Source organism: Sinohyriopsis cumingii, chromosome 12 (assembly GCF_028554795.1).
Source record: "Sinohyriopsis cumingii isolate HCF-2022 chromosome 12, ASM2855479v2, whole genome shotgun sequence".
Classification (NCBI taxonomy): Eukaryota; Metazoa; Mollusca; class Bivalvia; order Unionida; family Unionidae; genus Sinohyriopsis; species Sinohyriopsis cumingii.
Genome location: NC_142972.1, coordinates 41086490 through 41110926, shown reverse-complemented (window position 1 = coordinate 41110926; position 24437 = coordinate 41086490). Strand labels below are relative to the sequence as shown.

Here is a 24437-nt window from a genome sequence, read left to right as displayed (position 1 = left end):
TACAGCAAAAAAACAAAAAAGTCACAGGAAAGAAGTATACCATTGCACCTACAACAACCACTGCACCTACAGAAATTCAATGAAGTCCTTCCAGCTTTTTACATGACATGATGTCAACCACATGGATTATTATTACAACAATGTGTCAAAATATTTATGGAAAAAAAACCCAATATAAATGTGTCCATAACACACGAATGCCCCTGACCATCTTGCTTCAACGGGTGATACAAGTCCCAAAATATGTAGTTAACACCAAGGGAGAAGCAGAACCTGGAATAATGTCTTGGAGCATGATTGCAGAATATTGTGCACATGCCAATCTCCCATCAATAAAGTTTAACAAGAATGAAGACAAACCATTAAAAGCTGTGTGACACACACACAATTTATCATACTTTATATATAAGAAATATCATACATATAGCAAATAAATTTAGCACTAAGAGTGTGGATAACTCTGGGAAATGCATGAAAGCATGACAACTAAAACAAAATTTGCATGCTGTCCCCATGAACAAGCTAGAGGAAAAAAGTAAAGCCTTGATGTGATTGTATGTCACACTTATTTAGCCTTAAAAACAAATTTCAGTTAAAGCTTTTTAGCAGCTCTTGAATATAGGCTTAATGAACTTCTTTCTTGATCTCACAATCTCTCTATTTCAACAAATTATTCCCCAAAAATAAATTAAGTACAGAAAAAAAATGTAAAATGCTTATTGCCCATCTATAGCAACCACTTATTTAGCCTTAAACAAATTCAGCAAATCCTTTGAGCAGCATTGGAGGAGAAGAGATGACAGTTCTTACTGCCACTGCTTCTAAAACTAAAATCTTTTTAAAAACAATTTTAAAGAAATCTGCCAAACAAACATTAAAGAGAAAAGAAAAATTTAATTGCATATCTATGCACTGACCTACTTATTTAGCCTTCATAGATTCAACAAAATAATTCAAGCAACATAGGAAAATATGTAATAACAAGCTTATTGTTACCACTTAATTCTCAAATACAAACTTTCCCACAAAGAGTTCCAAATCTTTTCCAACAAATGAAGCAGAAGAAAAAAATAAAACAAGTACCAACCACTTATTTAGATATTCAAAGTTCAGCGAGATCCCTCCATCAGTTTTCTTTTAAGGAAGTGATTACTGGCTTCTTCCTACCACTTCACTTTTCAAAATAATTTCTTCTTTAAATAAATTTTATAAAATCTACACAAAATAATACGACTGAAGAAAAAGTCAAACTTAACTGTACATTTATTCTACATCAACAACTTTAGTATTTAGCCTAAACAGTTTGAACAAAATCCTTCAAGCGGCATAACGGAGAAAAAGTTTCTTCCCAAAATATTATTCTCAAAGTATTACTAGTTTTGCTACTGCTTTTCAATAAGTTAACAAGAAATGAGGCAAAGAAATATAAACAACCTTATTGCATAGTTATACCAATCACATATGTAACCTACAAAATTTCAGTCAAATCCTACCAACAGCATGGGAGGAGAAGCACAGACAGATGGATGGACAGCAGGATAAAAAAGAAATATGGATAATACATTTTGCACATTTTGTTGTGTTAATTTAACTTAATCAGAACATGGTACATACTTGTAAATATCATTACTAGTACTTATTAATAACAATAAAAGTACTTACTAATACCAATACTATTACTTATTATTATCAATAATTTTACTTATTAATAACAATAATAGTAATAATTAATAACAATAATAGTACTTATTAATATCCATAATAGTACTTATTAGTAACAATAATAGTACTTATTAATATCCATAATATTACTTATTAATAACAATAATAGTACTTATTAATATCCATAATAGTACTTATTAATAACAATAATAGTACTTATTAATATCCATAATAGTACTTATTAATAACAATAATAGTACTTATTAATATCCATAATAGTACTTATTAATAACAATAACAGTAGTTATTGATCTCAATACTAGTACTTATTAATATCAATAATATTACTTATTGATAACAGTACCAGTACTTATTAATACAAATACTAGTACCATACTTATTAATATCAATACTAGTACTTATTAACATCAATCCTATTACTTATTAATATCAATACTATTGCTTATTAATATCAATATTAATACTTATTGATATCAATATATTACTTATTAATATTAAAGCTAGTACTTATTAATATCAGTAATATTACTTATTAATAACAGTATCAGTATTTATTAATATAACTACTAGTACTTATGAACATCAATACTATTACTTATTAATATCAGTACTATTACTTATTAATATCAATGCTAGTACTTATTATTATCAATAATATTACTTATTAATAATAGTACCAGTACTTATTAATATCAATACTAATACTTATTAAGATCAATACTAATACTTATTAATATCAATACCAATTACTTATTAATAACAATACTATTACTATTAATATCATTACCAGTACTTATTAATATCATTACTAGTACTTATTAATATCAATACTAGTACTTATTAATATCAATACTAGTACTTAATAATATCAATACTAGTACTTATTAGTATCAATACTAGTACTTATTAATATCAATACTAGTACTTAAAAAATCAATACTAGTACTTATTAATGTCAATACTAGTACTTATTAATATCTATGCTAGTACTTATTAATATCAATACTATTGAAATGATTAGGCTATTTCTTCTTAATACTTCTCAAAGAAATTCAAATAATATAACTCCATTTAGCTAGGAGACCATGGGAGGCAATAAAATAATTAAAAAAACTGCTTGATTGCACAAAACATGGGAAGCATGACAATTTAGTTAGCTCACTGTAACTCCCAAAAACAATACCTTTATTGTTGAGTGAATTGCCTGTATGGTGCTGTAATCACGTGTAATCACCCTCTACCACCCAGTAACAATACCTTTATTGTGAGATGAATTGGACTCTATGAAGCTGTGATCTCAGTATCACCTTTCATCACTAAACAAATTGCAATGTACTTAATCAGTAAGGCGCCTATTTTTACCGGGCATGTAAAAACTTTCTTTCTCAAATATCTATATTTTTTAAGGTCCTTCTTGATTTTTTTCCAGTGATGATGAAATAATGTTGAACATCAAACTGGCACTATGAAAAAAAAAATGAATTACTTCTTACGTATTTTAATTACTTCTCATGTATCTTAAGTACTTTTATGTATCTTAATCACTTCTTATGTATCTTAATTACTTGTGTATCTGAAAATCTTTTACACCCTTTATTGTACAATATTTGTGCCTCATTCTTTTTCCTTAAAGTTGTTGTAGCTAACTCTTTGTCAAAAACACACTTATCACTACAGTACAGGGAACCACTGTAGCTCAGCTGGTAGAGCTTTGGACTAGTAATCCAGTGGTCATGGGCTCAGTACCATTCCATACCAGCCCTAGCTGGCTTGTTGGCTGCCGATGTGTGTCACTGGGAAAGTACATTGCTCCCATTTTCTCAGCTTCATATAACAACAATGTGTTTGTGATTTGAATCACCAAAATCTAAAAACAAAAATGCACAATCACTGTATAGTTTGAATGTTATAAGAAAATAGTAAATTTTGCACCTATTTGCTTCCATGCCACTTATGAAGATTTTGTGCAATTCTTCAATTTTACATTTTTATAACTTTAATTAACACCATGTAGCCATTATTGGACTGATGTGCTGTTAGAGTACTGTTTCCAACTTAGAATAAAAAATGCTCAAGCTATATTACCTGAAGGCAAGACACCAGTCCCTATATTAGGAAAACCTGTATGCATTTAGTGAAAATGGGGTAAATAAGCACATTAAGTAGTTAAATTAGGATATCTACTCACCCAAGGAGTTAAATGCTCTTAAAATGTTATCATCATAACATTTATAGACAAGTTTATGAGTTGAAATTTGATTACAACAACAAAAAAATGACTGTTGTTATCTCCAAATGTTATGCGTTCTTAAGTCTGACAAGTTAAGAAAATCTGACCTAAGGATGAGATTTAAGTTGTCAAATTGGTGACGAGGATATTGTAACTTTGTATCATTGGTATTGACAGACTATTGCAACTTTGTATCATTGGTGTTGACAGACTATTGCAACTTTGTATCATTGGTCTTGACAGACTATTGCAACTTTGCATCATTGGTATTGTGAACACTGTCAATAAGTCTTATGGAAAGTGTACACATATCATTATGAAGACACAGGTTCTTGTAGGTTATTTGGTGTAAGTTCATTTTGAAAGAGCAAGCTCAATTTTGTTTCTTTCTCTTTCCACATATTTTGTCCTTTATGCATGTCAGAGTGGGAGAGAGAGGGAGATTAAAGGAAAAACAGTAGGCATTGCAATGAAATTGTGTACTATGTTTAATCCATTTAGAAAACATGGATTATTATTATTTTTCTTGTTATTTTAATATTGTTAATGATCAATCAGAGGAAATTCATAAATATGTAAATGCACCATGAGTGGATCACGATATGATATACCACCAGTATTGGTATATCAGATTGCTTTATATTAACACCCTCAAAACATTGGTTCTTTCTGGGGTTTTCCTGGGTTCTTCCTCCCCCATTAATACTGGCTGTCATGCATAGCCTATCTTGTGCTGAAAAATGGTGTTAATTATTCTGAGGGTTGATAAGGCAGCAGACCGATCAACCAATAAAGAAGTATAGAGATTGGCAATGAATAAATGCCTTTATGGTAAGTTTCTCCAACCCCACCAACCCATTTCTTTCCCTCTCTCTATCTGAACCTTTGTTGAAAGGTACCAGCAAAAATCCACTAAAACACTAGTGTGATGAATGTTCATCTGTGTCATGCAATGATGTCTCTGGACCTATGAATGATGGAAAAATGTAGTCACATGAAACAGCACAAAGGGGAAAGTTACAAATGGAAGATAGAAAGAACTGTATTTTTGGCATACAATGTTAATTAAAGCATAATAATGATTTAGATTAAATGTAAGTGTAAATGTTTGAATTACCTCTTGCTGGTTCCTCATTTTGCTTAGTTTATATTTCCAACTCTATTAAATATGCTATCTACAATGTGAAAAAGCTAGTGTGTTCAATATTCAAATATTTAATCATGCTGTATTTGTACTGCTCTACTTTTCTTGTTTAAATGTGTCTTATATTTATTTAATCAATATGAATGAAAATGTAATGTTGGAATGCAAGTATGTTATATAAATAAAATAAATGAATAGTATATATCCTGTATCTTTGATATACCACTCATATAAATTTTTCATGAAAAGGAAAGCCTTGCTTCCTTTTAATGAAAATTTTATACATATCATGGTCAATCAGCATACATGCTATATATATATATATATATATATATATATATATATATATATATATATATATATATATATATATATATATATATATATATATATATATATATATATATATATATATATATATACATAGTTACATTATACGAAATTTCAGCAGGGAGTAATGCTATGTGTCATTGCAAATTATACACATATTTTCCCATTAAAAACAAAGTGAAGAAACATGGAGAAGCGGGCTTGGATGTACCGTATATAAATTACAGAATGACAGAAAAGTTTTTGTACTAAAGGGTTGCAATTGATATTAGCTACCTATCTACAAGTTTATGCAAAAACTTTCCCTTCATGTGAATAATATAGAATTAAATGTCTTAATTATCTTCCTTTCAACTCCCTTGTATCTGATGCCCAATGAAACTTACTGGCACCAAGTACAAGAAAGTCATTCTAAAAATAAAACTAGAACCATAAATCTTTTTTTGTGCAATTGTAGCAAGACAGCAATCAGTAGTTAAATTGATAATGATACATCATTTCTTCAAATGTAGCAAGACAATAAAAAGCAATGTTACAGCACTTATTTAAGTCAATTGATAGTCAAAAATATTTTTTTGTGCAAATGCAGTGAGTCAGTAAAAATCAACTTAATTTTATTCTCCTTGATAGCAGGTGTAACTATTTATATGTCGTAAACATGAAAATCATGAAAAGTTCATGCTACGTTTACTGAATATGAGAAAATGGATCGACACAGAAATATAATATTACACTCTCATGCTGTCTGACATTTAAGTGTTGGATGTAAAAAAATATTCATGCACAAAATCATTCCACACACGTGGTCATACCCATTTATTAATTTCTCTATCAGCTTGACAGTGAAAAAGTTTATAAATTGTAGCTCTAATACAATCAATCATGTCTCAACCCATTCCAACTCTGGCAACATTTTGGCAAATTTTAATTTTAGAAAGTGTTATCAAGAATCTAACGTTCAATGCCTACTTTTTCACTAAATTTACAATGTACTTGCTTTCTCTCTTTCAAGGATAAAATGGCATTTCTTTGCTCTCTTTAAAGGAGAAAAGATATTTGATTGCTCTCTTTAAAAGATAAAAAAGCACTTCTTTTTTCTTTCTAAAGGAGAAAAGGTACTTCTTGGCTCTCTTTAAACAGTAAGAAGGTACTTCTTTGCTCTCTTTCAAAGAAAAAAAGGCACTTCTTTCCTCTCTCTAAAGGAGAAAAGTTACTTCTTTGCTCTCTTTAAAGGATAAAAAGGTACTTCTTTGCTCTCTTTAAATGATAAAAAGGTACTTCTTTGCTCTCTTTAAAGGATAAAAAGGTACTTATTTGTTCTCTTTAAATGATACAAAGGTACTTCTTTACTCTCTTTAAAGGATAAAAAGGTACTTCTTTGCTCTCTTTAAATGATAAAAAGGTACTTATTTGTTCTCTTTAAATGATAAAAATGTACTTCTTTGCTCTCTTTAAAGGATAAAAAGGTACTTCTTTGCTCTCTTTAAATGATAAAAAGGTACTTATTTGTTCTCTTTAAACAATAAAAAGGTACTTATTTGTTCTCTTTAAAGGATAAAAAGGTACTTCTTTGCTCTCTTTAAAGGATAAAAAGGTACTTCTTTGCTCTCTTTAAATGATAAAAAGGTACTTCTTTGCTCTCTTTAAAGGATAAAAAGGTACTTCTTTGCTCTCTTTAAAGGATAAAAAGGTACTTATTTGTTCTCTTTAAATGATACAAAGGTACTTCTTTACTCTCTTTAAAGGATAAAATGGTACTTCTTTGCTCTCTTTAAACAATAAAAAGGTACTTATTTGTTCTCTTTAAGGATAAAAAGGTACTTCTTTGTTCTCTTTAAATATTAAAAAGGTACTTCTTTGCACTCTTTAAAGGATAAAAAGGTACTTACTTGTTCTCTTTAAACAATATAAAGGTACTTATTTGTTCTCTTTAAACAATAAAAAGGTACTTATTTGTTCTCTTTAAAGGATAAAAAGGTACTTCTTTGTTCTCTTTAGACAATAAAAAGGTACTTATTTGTTCTCTTTAAATGATAAAAAGGTACTTCTTTGCTCTCTTTAAAGGATAAAAAGGTACTTCTTTGCTCTCTTTAAATGATAAAAAGGTACTTCTTTGCTCTCTTTAAAGGATAAAAAGTTACTTCTTTGCTCTCTTTAAAGGATAAAAAGGTACTTCTTTGCTCTCTTTAAATGATAAAAAGGTACTTATTTGTTCTCTTTAAACAATAAAAAGGTACTTATTTGTTCTCTTTAAAGGATGAAAAGGTACTTATTTGTTCTCTTTAAAGAATGAAAAGGTACTTATTTGCTCTCTTTAAATGATAAACAGTACTTTTTTGCTCCCTTTAAAAGATAAAAATGTACTTCCTTGCTCACTTTAAAGGATAAAAAGGTACTTCATTGTTGTCATGAAAGGATAAAAAGGTACTTCTTTGCTCTCTTTAAATAATAAAAGAAGACTCCCTTTTGTTCAGCCTGACTTTATTAAGCTTGAAATTTAAAAAAAAAAATTAACATTGACCTTAATCAAGGTTGTGGACAGATAGATAATTGTAGAGACATGTAAATGGATGCCAAAGTGATTGCTGTGTTTATCTCCTGACTCAGTGGGATTAACAAAAAGAGTTTACATGAATTTAAATTTGCACAGGTGTAACTGCACCATTAGAGATACAGTTTCTAAGTGCCATACTTTACATCAAAATGGTATCTAAAAATATATTTTCTAAAATCTGTTGTCTAATAATTAGATAAGCACTTTCTATTGTTTTAATTATCAGTGACTGTATATTTGAACAAAAATGGTTCAACTCGACTTTGTGGCATAAGAGCTGGTAGAGCAATATTGTAAAAAGACGTTGTGCTGACTAAGGCACATTTCTGAACCAGCTTTTTCAATTGACCATTAAATGGTAGTGTTTGGAAAAATTGCCACATTACTCTTATAATAGTTTTTCATGCAAATTTAAACCACGAAGTAAAGTCATTCCCTGAAGGTAATGATTCAAAATCATTGAATCTGGTGTTAACAGCACTTGTACACACTATTGGCTGTATCATTCCAAAGGTGGGGGTTCCTGTTCCAAAGATACTCCAAGGCAGCCAGGCCAAGCTGGCTGGGTGGGTATTGAACCCATAACCCTGGAATTGCCAGTCAGATACTTTACTGACTGAATTAACATGGCTTCTTTAAGATTATATAACAATACTAAAGGGTACACAGTAATGCACAACAGTGCTATGATATCTACATATTAATAAGTGTACACAGTAATGCACAACAGTAGTATGATATCTACAAAGTAAAGCACAACAGTGGTATGATATCTACACGGTAATGCACAACAGTGGTATGATATCTACACAGTAAAGCACAACAGTGGTATGATATCTACACAGTAATGCACAACAGTGGTATGATATCTACACAGTAAAGCACAACAGTGGTATCATATCTACACAAAAATAACAGCGATCATTCTACTGAGGTGAACTTTATCTAAAGAAGTAATCTCTTTGTCATAGCATTGATATACTGTTTAGAAAATAACATCTTCCTCCCACAGTTCATAAGTTTATTGTAAAAAAGGGTGAGCTGAGTCCTGACCTAAATTGATAAAATCTGCAATCACCAACAGTCCATTAAAAATCAAAGCCATGCTAGGGTTATTGAGTGGCAAAAAGGCATATAATTTAATGTTAATTTATTACATAATGACTTTCTTTATATATATATCTATATCTATATATCTATATCTCTATATATATATATATATATATATATATATATATATATATATATGTGTGTGTGTGTGTGTGTGTGTGTGTGTGTGTGTGTGACCAGATGCCCCTCTATAATGTTACTATAAGTGCTTCCTAGTTTCCTTGCTTGTGGCACCAAAGAAATGGTTCAATGTAATACTCTTGTTTTGTGAATAAATAGGAATGAAAATTATTATGTACCACAGTAACTGAATTTACTTTCAATTTTTTAAGTTCCTTTCTCATTCACAGAATTGTTCTATTTACTACATAAGCATTGTACAGAATAGTGTCTTTATTTATAGATTGTCAGCACATTTTCAAATAATAATCTTGAAAGAATGAAACTAAAGCTGAAATTAATGGAGGAGGTATTGTTTCTTCTTTTTTTTCAAGCTAGAGTAGCCATTTGACATGTAGTATAATCACTTATAATTTGAGTAAAAATGCGAACTGCACAGAACCAGATAATGTGCCAATAGATCTTGGTCTATGCAATTTGTTAGACCTAATCAAACAAGCAACATACAGCTGATAGACCTAATCAGTCAAACAAGCAACATACAATTGATAGACCTAATCAGTCAAACAAGCAACATACAGCTGATAGACCTAATCAGTCAAACAAGCAACATACAGCTGATATCTACACAGTAAAGCACAACAGTGGTATCATATCTACACAAAAATAACAACTATCATTCTACAGAATAGTGTCTCTATTTGTAGATTGTCAGCACATTTTCAAATAATAATCTTGAAAGAATGAAACTAAAGCTGAAATTAATGGAAGATGTATTGTTTCTTCTTTTTTTTCAAGCTAGAGTAGCCATTTGACATGTAGTATAATCACTTATAATTTTAGTAAAAATGCGAACTGCACAGAACCAGATGATGTGCCAATAGATCTTGGTCTATGCAATTTGTTAGACCTAATCAGTCCAACAAGCAACATACAGCTGATAGACCTAATCAGTCCAACAAGCAACATACAGCTGATAGACCTAATCAGTCAAACAAGCAACATACAATTGATAGACCTAATTAGTCAAACAAGCAACATACAATTGATAGACCTAATCAGTCAAACAAGCAACATACAGCTGATAGACCTAATCAGTCAAACAAGCAGCATACAAATGATAGACCTAATCAGTCAAACAAGCAGCATACAACTGATAGACCTAATAAGTCAAACAAGCAACATACAGCTGATCAGTCAGCACATTATGCAATAGCAGATCATGGTCACAGATTGATTGAAATTTATTAATACTTGACTCCTGTTACTTATTTCACTTGATTTTAGTTCATAGGAAATAAATACTAATTATAATTTTACACCATTAAATACCTCTATTTTTCATGTTTGATTTAACTTCCATTTTGCATATTTTGTTTGATCCCTATTTTGTGTGTATTTTGTCTCTCCCCATATTTGGGTGTTTTAAAAACTCCTATAACTCACCCTTGTTGGAAGATACATAGGGTCTATTCTAGGATGCACACCTGTCAGATTTACTCAAACATTTAAAATATCATGTAAATAAATCAGACAAATACTTTAAATTTTTGCATATTTTCAAGTCTTATATTATTTTCCCCATTTTCAAATGGGGTGTGTGTGTCCCAACGTAATATTCAGTTTTTGGGTACACCCTACAGATCGTAGTACAGTTTGACCTTGCTATAGATATATTAATTACTACTGAGCTGCTGATAGTCTGACACTATTTTGTCTGAAAGAACCATTATTAACCATTATTAGATGGTGCTTCATATGGTTAATCTCCATACAAAAATGCGATCTCACTGCATTACAGAACTCAGGCCAGATATCAGAATAAGCAGATTATGATATAACAATGCACTGTTAAGATAGTTTGTCAATATGGACAAAGAATTTGTCTATCAGTAGATAAATTCCAGTGCATTTTATATCAAGTTTCATGGTGCCTCCGAATTTCTTCACTCTGAACCTAAGGTTGTATACACAAGGTTAAACAACCAGCAATGATGCACAAAAAATTCCAAATTGCCAGATGGTATATTTTGTCACCAGAAGGGAAAATAAATCACATTTTGCAACATTGGTGAAGCCCTGCGTGATCCTTGAATAAACTTTTTACACATTAGTTTTCATGCTTTTAAGAAGAAAAAAACTTTTGTGTACTAGAGCCATCCCACGATCATCTTACATTAAAATTCATACATGATCTCTTCCCCAAAATGATCATAAACATTTTACAAGTTTTTGTACCTTTAAGAAAGAAACAAAACTTTCATGTATGAGAAAAATACATATATATGAAATTTCAGGAGCCATGCCACAGTCATGTTATATCCAAATTCATGTTATAATGGAGCATGCTATAGCAGGGTCGCACTGTATTAGGAACCTCATTTTTAGCAATAGGTTATTTTTATGGTTCCTACAACAGTGTCATTAAGAAAGACCATAATATTCTTGTAACATTATATATAATAATGTCTGCATGCCTTTCTTCTTACCAATGTGTACAACAAGGAATAATTCATATAAATTTACCCCAGAACCAATCTTCAAGTCTGTAATTAGGCATAGTAAATGTCAATAAATTAAAAATTGTTGTATGAAGGGGAAAAAATTCAATTTAGAAGGCAGGTGGTCTTCTCTGTATGAAAAACAAATAGATGTCAATATGTATGGAAAACTGCAAAGTCAATTCTGAAAATTAAGAATCTGCAAAGTCAATTCTGAAAATTAAGAATCTTAAGTTAGGCTGAAATCTGCACAGGTGTGGTAAATAGAAACTTGTATTATCAATGGCTGTACTTACAGTAGGCAATAGTTGTGCTTTAAGTGAAGTTGAAACGTGCTGTAGCTGCGCTGTGTGCAGGCACTTAATAAAGATCAATTGCTGTACTTAAGCCTATTAGACAATTTGATGCAATAAACATCAATAGCTGTACTTAAGCCTATTAGACAATTTGATGTAATAAACATCAATAGCTGTACTTAAGCCTATTAGACAATTTGATGTAATAAACATGAATAGCTGTACTTAAGCCTATTAGACAATTTGTTGTAATAAACATCAATAGCTGTACTTAAGCCTATTAGACAATTTTATGTAATAAACATCAATAGCTGTACTTAAGCCTATTAGACAATTTTATGTAATAAACATCAATAGCTGTACTTAAGCCTATTAGACAATTTGATGTAAATGGAATAGCAATGGAGAAAGAGTTTATTTTGTTTCTATCTTATATGATGACTTCAAGCAGATCTCACCTTGGAATATAAAGTACCCTCTCAGCGACTACAAATCCCACCCTGAGGAATATGTTTGATGCAGGAAGGAATGGCAACACAGTTAAAAGCAGTGATATCACAACAGGATCTGGTTTATTCTTGTACTTTTCCTGCAAATAGAATTGCACATTTTTTGTTCAGTCCTTATTCATTTCTTACAGCACTGTATTGAAATTGGGTCATAGCAACTTATTATTTAACTGGTTACTCTAATAAAACTTGTCATTCATATTGAAAGAGTATTGGAAATATTTCATACTGTCTTCAATTATAGCAGTAATACTGGACAAAACAAAAGAAAGGCAGCAAGGTATCATTGATAATAATAAATCTCCAGATAGGGGTCGTCCATTAATTATGTCAACAAAATGGGGGGGAGGGGGTTTGAAGAAGTTTGACAATTGTTGACATGGGGGGGGAGTTCAAGATAAATTGATATCAACAATGTTATTTTTTACAATAAATTTAATAAATCTAAAAATAGGAAATTAGTTGGTGCATTGGTATGGCACACACTCGCTCGCCCGTCAACAGCCCACCAGTTTAATCCTAAACCGGTTGAGCTCTTGCCAAGGAAGTCATAGTCTTGCATCATCATATTTTGTTTTTATTCAGTGTAGATTGTAGACTGTAGACAGTTTAACCACATATGGTATTAATTTGAAGAAATTAATGAATCAGCCACTATGCCCATTATAACAATTGAGGTACATTTGGCTTCTCCATGGGAAGATGATAGAAGCTAGAATATAAAGTCTTGATTATTTTCATGAATTCAAAGTGTTATAGTCAATTTGAAATCTGTTAAACAAGTAAAAAAAATGTATTAAAATTTATTTGTAGACCTTTTAATTTCCATAATTCTATTTTTAGCATAAAAGCCAGCCGTATAAAATATTGTTAGTTTGGGGGGGGGGGTAAAAAAATTTTGACATAATTTTATTAGGGGGGTCACTGAAAGTTTGACAGTTGTTGACAAGGGGGGGGGGTAAAAAATTGCCTAAAAATTGCTGACATAATTAATGGACGTCCCCATAGCAGTTTTTGAGTCACTGTTTATTCTAATACAAACTGGCTCAGTCTATTACATCTCTGTTAAATATCTGCCCATGTAATAACATTTAAGCTGGCCTTATCTATTGCATCTTTGTTAAATATCTGCCCATGAAATATCATTTACACTGGCCTTATCTATTACATCTCTGTTAAATATCTGCCCATGTAATAACATTTAAGCTGGCCTTATCTATTGCATCTTTGTTAAATATCTGCCCATGAAATATCATTTACGCTGGCCTTATCTATTACATCTCTGTTCAATATCTGCCCATGTTATAACATTTAAGCTGGCCTTATATATTGCATCTTTGTTAAATATCTGCCCATGTAATGGTGTTTAAAATGCATTATTATTGACTCTATTCAGTACAAGTTTCTTGTTAACCTTCTGCATTTCTTATCAATATTTTCAGTTTCTTGTTATATATAGGTAGAGTTCACTAGTTAGCTGGTTAGTTGGTTATAACAACACTTTTAACAAATTACTGGCTGTCTCGCATCGGATATGGGAGCTAAGAGGTTTTCACAAATGCACATTGAGGCAGATAACCTGAGCTAGCTTGGGTGGGTATTGAACCTGTAGCCTTTGGATTATGGGTCTGACACTTTAACAACTAAGCTGCTGTGGAGGGTAAAGGATTTTGGTTTTCTTTACTTTGAGATTACAGGTTGTTGTTTTTCACTGGCAACTTCAGCTCTGTAATCTTTACATCCTTTAAGTTTTAGCTTAGTTGAAGCAATACTTGATAATCTTCTTTGTCAAAAATGTAATTATTGCAATTTCACTGTAAATTGTAATGTTTATTGATATTATGTGTATTTTTTTCTTAAAAATACTTTTTAGACAGGATCATTTAGTTAATATTTTTAATGCTAATGTCCTATAATAATAAGTTCACACTAAATATGAGTCATGTATAGTGTGTTCACTGTTTAATTCATAAAGTTCCCAGGTTGAGATGTACGATAGTTCAGATAAATATCATGTGATCCAAGAAGGACATGAGTTTTTGTGAATGGAGCTCATGGGTTTTCTAAAAGGGTTCCTAACCTATTACCTGATTAGTTAGTGTAAACCACTTGACCCTTGTTTATGGTAAAGTGTTTTCAAAATATCATCAATGATTCATTCAAAGCCTGGTATTGGATTCTGGCTAATACATATTGGAATTCTGTATAATGGAATTATTGCATAGAATTAGGCATTCTTAGTAGTACTATTGGTCTTGGAAGAGTTACTGATATATGAGAGGATTGATTCCTTTATTTAATATACTCATTTGTTGGAATAGCAGTGCTCTGACATTCATTCAAATACAAATTTGATAATAGCTGTATTGGAATTACCATAAATTCATTTAAAGACATTTTGGTAGTATATCAGTGATTTATTCTGTACTGTTAACACATCAGTACTGTAGTGACATTATTGGAATATCTCTGGAATTGAAATAGATTACTCAGAAACATTGGAAAAGATAGAGCTTTTAGGATTTTAGGAATTCATTGACCATACTGTAAGTTATTTGTGAAAACAAATTTAATTTGTATTTTAGGGAAATAAAAAAATATTTTTAAGTATACAAAACTTGTTGGTTTGCTCTCCCATGTTACATAGCTTAAGACCCAAGAGTCATAACAAAAGAAACTGGGGTGCTATCAACTTGAATTTGACTTGAATATTTAAGAGATTTAGATATTTCTGAGAAACATTATAACTGTTTTTGAAATTCTATTTTCACCTTGGTTTGAAATGTTCTTATTCTCTAGTGTTTTAATTTTACATATTTGGGATATTTATATTGAGACCAAAAAGCTTTCAGAGTACTTCATTGCAGAACCTACCAAGGAGGGGTTAGAGTCCTTAAAGAAGGATGAGTTACCTGAGCTTGACAAACATTAAGATATTTCCAAAGCAAGTGATCAAGAATATTTTGATAGATTATTTGGTGAACAAGGTATTGGAATAGATATAACTTTTAGGGTTTTAGGAATTCATTCACCATGCTGTAAGTTATTTTTAATTCATTCATGATATATTTTAGGGAAAATAAATTCATATTTTAAGTTATACAAAACTTGTTGGTTTTGCTTTTTCATATTACACAGTTTGAGACCCTAGTGAAATGACCACATTAATCAGGAAGGACTTACATGATTTATTTTCATCAAAATTCAGTTCTGCACAATTTTCACTGTTTGGACTTCAAGAATTTCAAAGATAAGTCCAGTTTTGGGAAAATATCAACTGAACAATAAAAATAACCAATAATTAATTAATTAAAGGAAATATAGAAGAATGTGGGGATCTGATGAAATTTTATCAAATTCCCCAAAACAGAATTTCCTATCATTTATGAGGTAGCAATTTTTTTGTCAGATTTTTTAGTAGTGCAATATGCAATAAAACTAAAGAACCAATAGTAATTTGGTTTGGTTTAGTGTTTAATGGCACAAAAACATGAGTAGGCTATCAAGTGCTGAGGTGATTGGAGTCATGTTCCTTGCCAAATGAAAAAACACAACAACATGAGTAGGCCATCTAGTGTTGCGATGATTGGAGTCAAGTTCCTTGCCAAATGAAAAAAACACAACAACATGAGTAGGCTATCTAGTGTTGTGATGATTGGAGTCAAGTTCCTTGCCAAATGAAAAACACACAACAACATGGGTAGGCCATCTAGTGTTGCGATGATTGGAGTCAAGTTCCTTGCCAAATGAAAAAAACACAATAACATGAGTAGGCCATCTAGTGTTGTGATGATTGGAGTCAAGTTCCTTGCCAAATGAAAAAAACACAACAACATGAGTAGGCCATCTAGTGTTGCGATGATTGGAGTCAAGTTTCTTGCCAAATGACAAAACACAACAACATGAGTAGGCTATTTGGTCCTGAGGTAATTGGGGTCAAGTTCCTTGCCAAATGAAAAAACACAACAACATGAGTAGGCTATCCAGTGCTGAGATGATTGGAGTCAAGTTCATTGCAGAATGAAAAACACAACAACATAAGTAGGCTATCTAGTGTTGAGATGATTGGAGTCAGGTTCCTTGCCAAATGACAAAACACAACAACATGAGTAGTCTATCTAGTGTTGTGACGACTGGAGTCAAGTTCATTGTCAAATGAAAAAAAAACACAACAACATGAGTAGGCTATCCAGTGCTAAGATGATTGGAGTCACGTTCCTTGTCAAATGAAAAAACACTAAAAACATGAGTGGGCTATCTAGTGCTGAAATCATTGGAGTCAAGTTCCTTGCCAAATGAAAAAATACAAAAAACATGAGTGGGCTATCTAGTGCTGAGGTGGTTGGAGTCAAGTTCCTTGCCAAATGAAAAAACACAACAACATGAGTAGGCTGTCTAGTGCTGAGGTGATTGGAGTCACGTTCCTTGCCAAATGAAAAAATGCAACAGCATGAGTAGGCTATCAAGTATTGACGTGATTGGAGTCAAGTTCCTTGCCAAATGAAAAAACACAAAAACATGAGTAGGCTATCTAGTGCTGAGGTGATTGGAGTCAAGTTCCTTGGCAAATGAAAATACTCAGAAACATGAGTAGGCTATCTAGTGCTGAGGTGATTGGAGTCACGTTCCTTGCCAAATGAAAAAACACAAAAACATGAGTAGGCTATTTAGTGCTGAGATGATTGGAGTCAAGTTCCTTGCCAAATGAAAAAACACAACAACATGAGTAGGCTGTCTAGTGCTGAGGTGATTGGGGTCACGTTCCTTGCCAAATGAAAAAACACAACAACATGAGTAGGCTATCAAGTGCTGAGGTGATTGGAGTCAAGTTCATTGCCAAATGAAAAAACACAAAAACATGAGTGGGCTATCTAGTGCTGAGGTGATTGGAGTCAAGTTCCTTGGCAAATGATAATACTCAAAAACATGAGCAGGCTATCTAGTGCTGAGGTGATTGGAGTCACGTTCCTTGTCAAATGAAAAAATACAAAAGCATGAGTAGGCTATTTAGTGCTGAGATGATTGGAGTCAAGTTCCTTGCCAAATGAAAAAACACAAAAACATGAGTAGGCTATCAAGTGCTGAGGTGATTGGAGTCAAGTTCCTTGACAAATGAAGAAACACAAAAACATGAGTTGGATATCCAGTGCTGAGGTGATTGGAGTCAAGTTCATTGCAGAATGAAAAACACAACAATGTGAGTAGGCTATCTAGTGCTGAGATGATTGGAGTCAAGTTCCTTGCAGAATGAAAAAACACAACTACATGAGTAGTCTGTCTAGTGCTGAGATGATTGGAGTCAAGTTCCTTGCCAAATGAAAAAACACAACAATAGCCAAAGCAAGCTGATATGATGGTAGGATTTAAGCCCACACCTTTATGTTCACAAGTCCAGCATGCTAACATCTAAACCACATCATTCCAACTGTGAAAAATATCAACCAGTCTACAACACTGAACAAGTAATAAAAAGATCATTCTTTCTGAAACAAGAAAAATTTATATTTGTGAAAATAATTTAAATTCACAATAATTTAGTTATTAATTAATTCTCGAAAAGAATCAGAATTTATTTCAGGTACGGTTTTGGTTTAATTAATATAACCTTCATCTAACAGACTATGACTTTTATTAAACACCATAATATCAATAATTTTTTGAAGTTATTCATCACCATAATATCAATGATTTACTGAAGCTATTCAACACCATAATAACAATGATTTACTGAAGTTATTCAACACCATAATATCAATGATTTACTGAAGCTATTCAACACCATAATAACAATGATTTATTGAAGTTATTCAACACCATAATATCAATGATTTTCTGAAGTTATTCAACACCATAATATCGAAGATTTACTGAAGTTATTCAACACCATAATATCAATGTTTTGGTTGAGTTATTCAACACCATAATATCAATGATTTACTGAAGTTATTTAACACCATAACAGCAATAATTTACTGAAGCTATTCAACACTATAATAACAATGTTTTGGTTGAGTTATTCAACACCATAATATCAATGATTTACTGAAGTTATTCAACACCATAACAGCAATGATTTACTGAAGTTATTCAACACCATAACAGCAATGATTTACTGAAGCTATTCAACACCATAATAACAATGATTTATTGAAGTTATTCAACACCATAATATCAATGATTTACTGAAGTTATTCAATGCCATAATACAATGATTTATTGAAGTTATTCAACACCATAATATCAAAGATTTACTGAAGTTATTCAACATCATAATAACAATGATTTACTGAAGTTATTCAATACTATAATATCAATGATTTACTGAAGTTATTCAACACCATAACAGCAGTGATTTATTAAAATCATTCAACAAAATAATAGCAATGACTTAATGCACTTATTCAGCACCATAATAAGATTGATTTATTGAAATTATTCAAAAGGATTAAATATTTTGTTCAATAACTAGGTTCATCTAATGTTTAGTTTGTGAATGAAATAATCTGGCAGTGAGATCTTGAAGATTTTATTATAGGACTGACATGAAAAATCATGCTTCTGGTGTAAAAAATGTTTTGCAAGAAAGAATGAGTGACTTTCTTAGTGTGTGATGATATTAGTTGTTTATTGAAATATGAGTATGGTTTATTAATTTCTTATTAAAGAGCAAAGCTAGGATGAAATTATTACAGATTAATCATATTCAGACAATCGGAATAACAGGCAAAATACAAATGCTGGACTGACTTTTTTTTACTTTAAATTCCATTGGTCCAAATGCTGGACTGACTTTTATTGCTTTAAATTCCATTGGTCCAAATGCTAGAATGACTTTTATTACTTGAAATTCCATTGGTCCAAATGCTAGAATGACTTTTATTACTTGAAATTCCATTGGTCCAACTAGTGTAGAATAAGCAATTAATAAAACATTGCAATAGTTGTTCCAAACATTGTGCAATATAAATCATTACTATAATAAAATACAAAAATGCAATTTTTCAAAAACAATGAGATTAAATTATGTCAAAAAACTTTCAATTAGATATGCAAAATAGCTGTTTGTTTACTGGAGCCTATATTGTAATATTATTAGTTGTTATTGGTAATTTACTGGAGCCTATATTGTAATATTCTTAGTTGTTATTGGTAATTTACTGGAGCCTATATTGTAATATTATTAGTTGTTATTGGTAATTTACTGGAACCTATATTGTAATATTATTAGTTGTTATTGGTAATTATATGCAGTAGTTGCTGCATAGCTTACCTTGAAGTATTTGTAACTTTTTTGTACAAGCAGAAACAACACCACAAAGAAAAAAACTGTACAGATATTTCTTGGATCACCCAGACTCTGAACCAGGGCAATGCTGCCTGTTTGCCAGTCATAACAGAGGCAGGATGGCATCAGAAGAAGCCAGGCATTAAAACTCCATAGGTAGCTGTAGGTCAGACACCTGAAGATAAAAATAGTACCAGTACAACAAGAGAATTATTGATGGTAGTTAATGCCCCTGTCAGAATATGAATGCCTCTAAGTTCAAAAGCAGCAGTCAAAATGGGCTATAACTTTGCAGAGTGTATATTTGAAATAAATTTGAAGTTAGAAATTGGGTCAGATATTATCCACACAAAAAAATCTTTTTCACAGCTTAGATCTCATCTCATATCATTTATCCACCTGGAACTTATTCTACTTAAATTAAAAAAATTATTTAGTTCAAATAAAACTCTTTATTAAAACAAGGTTAAAATTTTTCAAATGTTTATGGATTAAAGGTTGAAAATTGGACTAAATATAAATGCTTATTATAGCATTGATCTTACAAGACAGGTTTGGAATATCAAAATTTATTTTTTTTACTAATTTTATTCCCATGACTTAGAAATGAATTTAATGATTTTTATTTTACTAAACCTGTACTTATATCTGCTCATTTTACTATAATTTTAATTTTATCCTTGCTTGTTTATATAAGCACTCATGCAGTCATTTTCAAAATTCAGTGTAAGGTTTGTGTGAGAGAGAAAGAAAGAATAAAGGAGAAAGAAAATGACAATTTTCTTTTTTAAACAGAATATGGCAGAAGAATTAGAAAAGAAATGACTATCTGGATTTACTATAGAACCTGTATTATGCCAGCTACACCTCAGGCAGATAACTGGTTGCATAGATGATAACTGGTTGCATAGATGATAACTGGTTTCATAGATGATAACTGGTTGCATAGATGATGATATAAAAAAAAAGTTTGCAAAATATAGTCATTCACTGGGCCATCACTACTAAATTTAATGTCAAGAGAAATAAGAATCATTTTTCACTAGGTGGAAACATTGTACAGAGAAATAACATTAGCCCATAAAATCTAAATTAATGGCTTGTCACATCATTATTCCCATATTCAAAGACAGGGTATAAATTAACTGTTGTCAATTATACAGATTTCAGTCAAATATGCTTGAACATTAATACAATAAACTGTACAAAAAGGTATAAATATATATGTACTAATATTTCAAGGCACCTAAGCACAATAATGGCTACATATATGGTGCCAATTAAATGTAAAGTTCTAAAAATGCAGAAATAAAAAACTGCAAAGAAAAGTCAGAAAATAAACCCTTCTTAATAAATATAAGCATGAAGTACAAGATATTAAAATGCCATAAGATGTATAAAAATTAAGATATAAAGAGGTAGGGGTGTGTGTGTGCGTGTGTGTGTGTGTGTGTGATTTAGTATTGTAATATAGCTTTAAAAAAATTTCAGTCATATTGCTACAATGCATGCAGTGTGGAAGCATATAGTGATGTCTAGCACTGGGGTATCATGCTGCAGACATGTAGCATCAGGTCCCACCCAGTCACATTATCCTGACACCAAGCCGGTAAGTCCTAACATTAACTGCTTAATGCTGAATACCAAGTGTGGCAGCTGCTGGTACCATTTTCATCAGTTTTTGGTATGACTTGGCCAGGGATCAAACCCGTGACCACCTGCATCAAGGGCAGTCGCTTAAACCACTTAGGCTACCGGAACAGTAAAAAGCCATACAATGTGTATAAAATAAATTATAAAGGTAAAAAATATAAAATCCTTAAAATATATGGTCAGTTTGTTTTATATGAATTGCATTCCCTCCTGTAGAAAAGTAAAATTGATTATTCTTCCTAAAAGAACATGAATAACAAGTTATACTTCAAATATGGTGCCTCTTTTAATTGCTGAATGTTGACTATGTAATTCTACTCTACAAACAAACTTTGAAGTTTTATTCTTTTTTATGTTGTGTATATAACATAGATATTTTAAAAATAAATTTTACTTCCTGTTGCTTACAGCTGGAGAAAAGTGATTTGTAACTTACATTTCTACAATTAACTTAAGACAGAAAAACTCAAACTTTATATGTGAAACCATTTTAATGATTGGTGTGGATATAATGGGGTCAGAAGCAAACAGATTTGGAGTTGTTGGCAGGAAAAGGTTTCAGTTTGACACAGTTAAATCAGGCATAAAAGTGTTGGTAAATGAAACTAATAAATTTCACCATAGGTTCAAAGCAATCAGTCAAAATGCAGTCATTCGAAATCCTCTTTTATGCTGATGTGATTTAAATGCAGAACTTTTTCTGAATTTCACTCAGCTAAACCTTCAAATATCACCTGGGAAATAACGTGTTGGGTCATAATTTGTTTTTTATTGCTTATAACTCAAGACATCTCATGAATAAGTTGATTCAGGATCAGTAACATGTGTTGCTTGTTTGATTATGTGAGAAAAACTCTTAAGTCTTTTTTATTGGAATTCAAGAGGAGTCACCTGAAAGGAAAGTGTATCAAAACTATTACTATGTTTGTCCCACAATAAGCCCAGGCTTCAGGATAAGCACACCCTCACTCCAACCCCAGGTGCAAATAATTTATTTTTGGCTTTTTGTCCATTTAAGAAATCTTTTCCCAACATGATAAGTTCACACCAACTTTCCACCAAAAGTCTAAATTCTGGTCCCCTGGGCCTAACACAATACAGTGGCACATGTCCCTCTTGAGAGACCCCTGATGGCAGGAAAGCTATCCTGACACCAAAATAGGATAATTTTACAATTTGATTCCCTGCCATCCCATTTATATGGTAAAGTTTTCAGTGCAGAGTTGGTGGCCTTATAAGATGGAGACCACTGTAGTTAAATAAATATAGTGCGACTTAGGAGATCAACATCAATCAGTCATGCATAAGGAAAATCACTCAACTGTTAAGAACTTAAAGTGTATGCATTTGATAGATTAGTCATCACTGTAAGGGTCTACCACACAGGCAAGATTTATTTAATGAATTTTCTGAATGTACTTTTCTATTTATTTTTCAGACAGTGTATTTTATTGATATTTCAATCACAAGCAGACAGTTTTTGGTAATTTGTTTTGCATATGATAAAGTGCAGTAAAATAATGTAAATCAGAAGACATTAGTGTCATTAGATTTTCATGGATTTATCCAACTTTGTGCATAATCAACAACTTTTTAAAAAGATTCATAACCAAGACATGATATTTCATTGAACTATGCTGATACTATTGCAGCATCGCATTTTTACCTGAATTTTCAGTTATATCATTAAAATGGGCAAGAAATTTACGGTCGACCTACATCTACTTTTCACCAATAATTAAGTGATTATTATTACAATGTAGGGATTCAGGGTACTTAGCCAGTGATGCCCGTACTATTCATTTTTTTCTTCTCTCAAGTTGTTTGGTTTTTAATGGCACTTTAAAAACATTATTGGCTATATCATTCCATGGAAGTGGGTATGACTTGGTGTTGACAGCAATGCAAGTAGGTTACTTACTACAGAAATAATTAGACATTGTCTAAGAGCTCACCATGGCAACCAACCTGAGCTAATCCAAAGATATTATTTGAACCCAAACCTTTCTGAGTCCGGCTTGCCAACCACTGAACCACCATGACTCCCCCTAAAGAAATGGGAGCTACCAGTAAGTGACTTTTCCAAAGACACATAGAGGAAACCAACCTGGGGTGGCCTAGCTGTCTTTCAAACCTGCAAACCTTGGATTATAAACCCAGTTTTCTACCAACTGACTGTACTGTCTGTAATTTTTGTGCACATTTTATTAATTATTTCTCTGAATGTACCAATAATGATACATAAAAATTATAAAATTTTGCTTTCAGCTCATGTACAAAACTTAGCAAAGTTTTAATAAGAATGAAAGTTTGTCTAAACCATAATTTGACGTATGAAAATGATATAATCTGTATAGATTGATGTTTTATAGATAAAATAGAATGAATGAAAAATGACAGGCAATAAGGAAGTCGTTACCATTAACGATGATCCCTTTGTATGTTAGCTTTAGACTGATTATATAATAAAGGACTTGATCTGAATGCTGTATGTACTGAAAGGATTTCAACAAGGTCCATCATTTCAAGGTCAATGATTTCAAAATATTGCAGTGATACAGTCTAGATGTCTCAATTCATCCATTAAAAAAGGCGTACTCTGAAAATGTGACGGCTTAATTATTTTATATTGTATACAAAAATCAGGATATCATATTTCTACCATGCATTCACCTCAGTTGCTTCCTCCCATTTCAGGAACATGAATAATCTAGAATACACTGAACTCACATTGTGTGTAAAGCAATCTGAGATCTACATCTAAATACATGTGATAAACCCCCACCCACTCCCCACTTTTCCCTGAAAACTTTTCCAGAAGTAGTGCCAGCTTACATAAATACAATACACTTAAGCTGATATATTTCAACTTTCCTTTTGGAAGTGGAGAACACCAACTCATTTATTATCTATTTCTTTAAAACCTGTATTTTGATTTTAAAATTTTCCAAGTGACTGAAACAAAAAAAACAAAACCCATCATACTTGTATTGTGAAAGTGTCATAAAAACTGCATGAAGAA

The 24437-nt window shown here is 31.5% G+C and overlaps 1 protein-coding gene across 1 annotated transcript in view; it reads right to left on the bottom strand.

The window, feature by feature from the left end:
- Positions 1 to 24437, bottom strand: part of LOC149786319 (protein O-mannosyl-transferase TMTC1-like) — a 138938-nt gene that overhangs the window by 55946 nt on the left and 58555 nt on the right. Inside the window, exons 7-8 of the mRNA XM_089976720.1 lie at positions 19748 to 19937; positions 12427 to 12557 (exon numbers count right to left, since the gene is read on the bottom strand). Of these exons, the coding sequence (XP_089832846.1) occupies positions 12427 to 12557; positions 19748 to 19937 (321 nt within the window). The remainder of the gene's footprint in view (positions 1 to 12426; positions 12558 to 19747; positions 19938 to 24437) is intronic.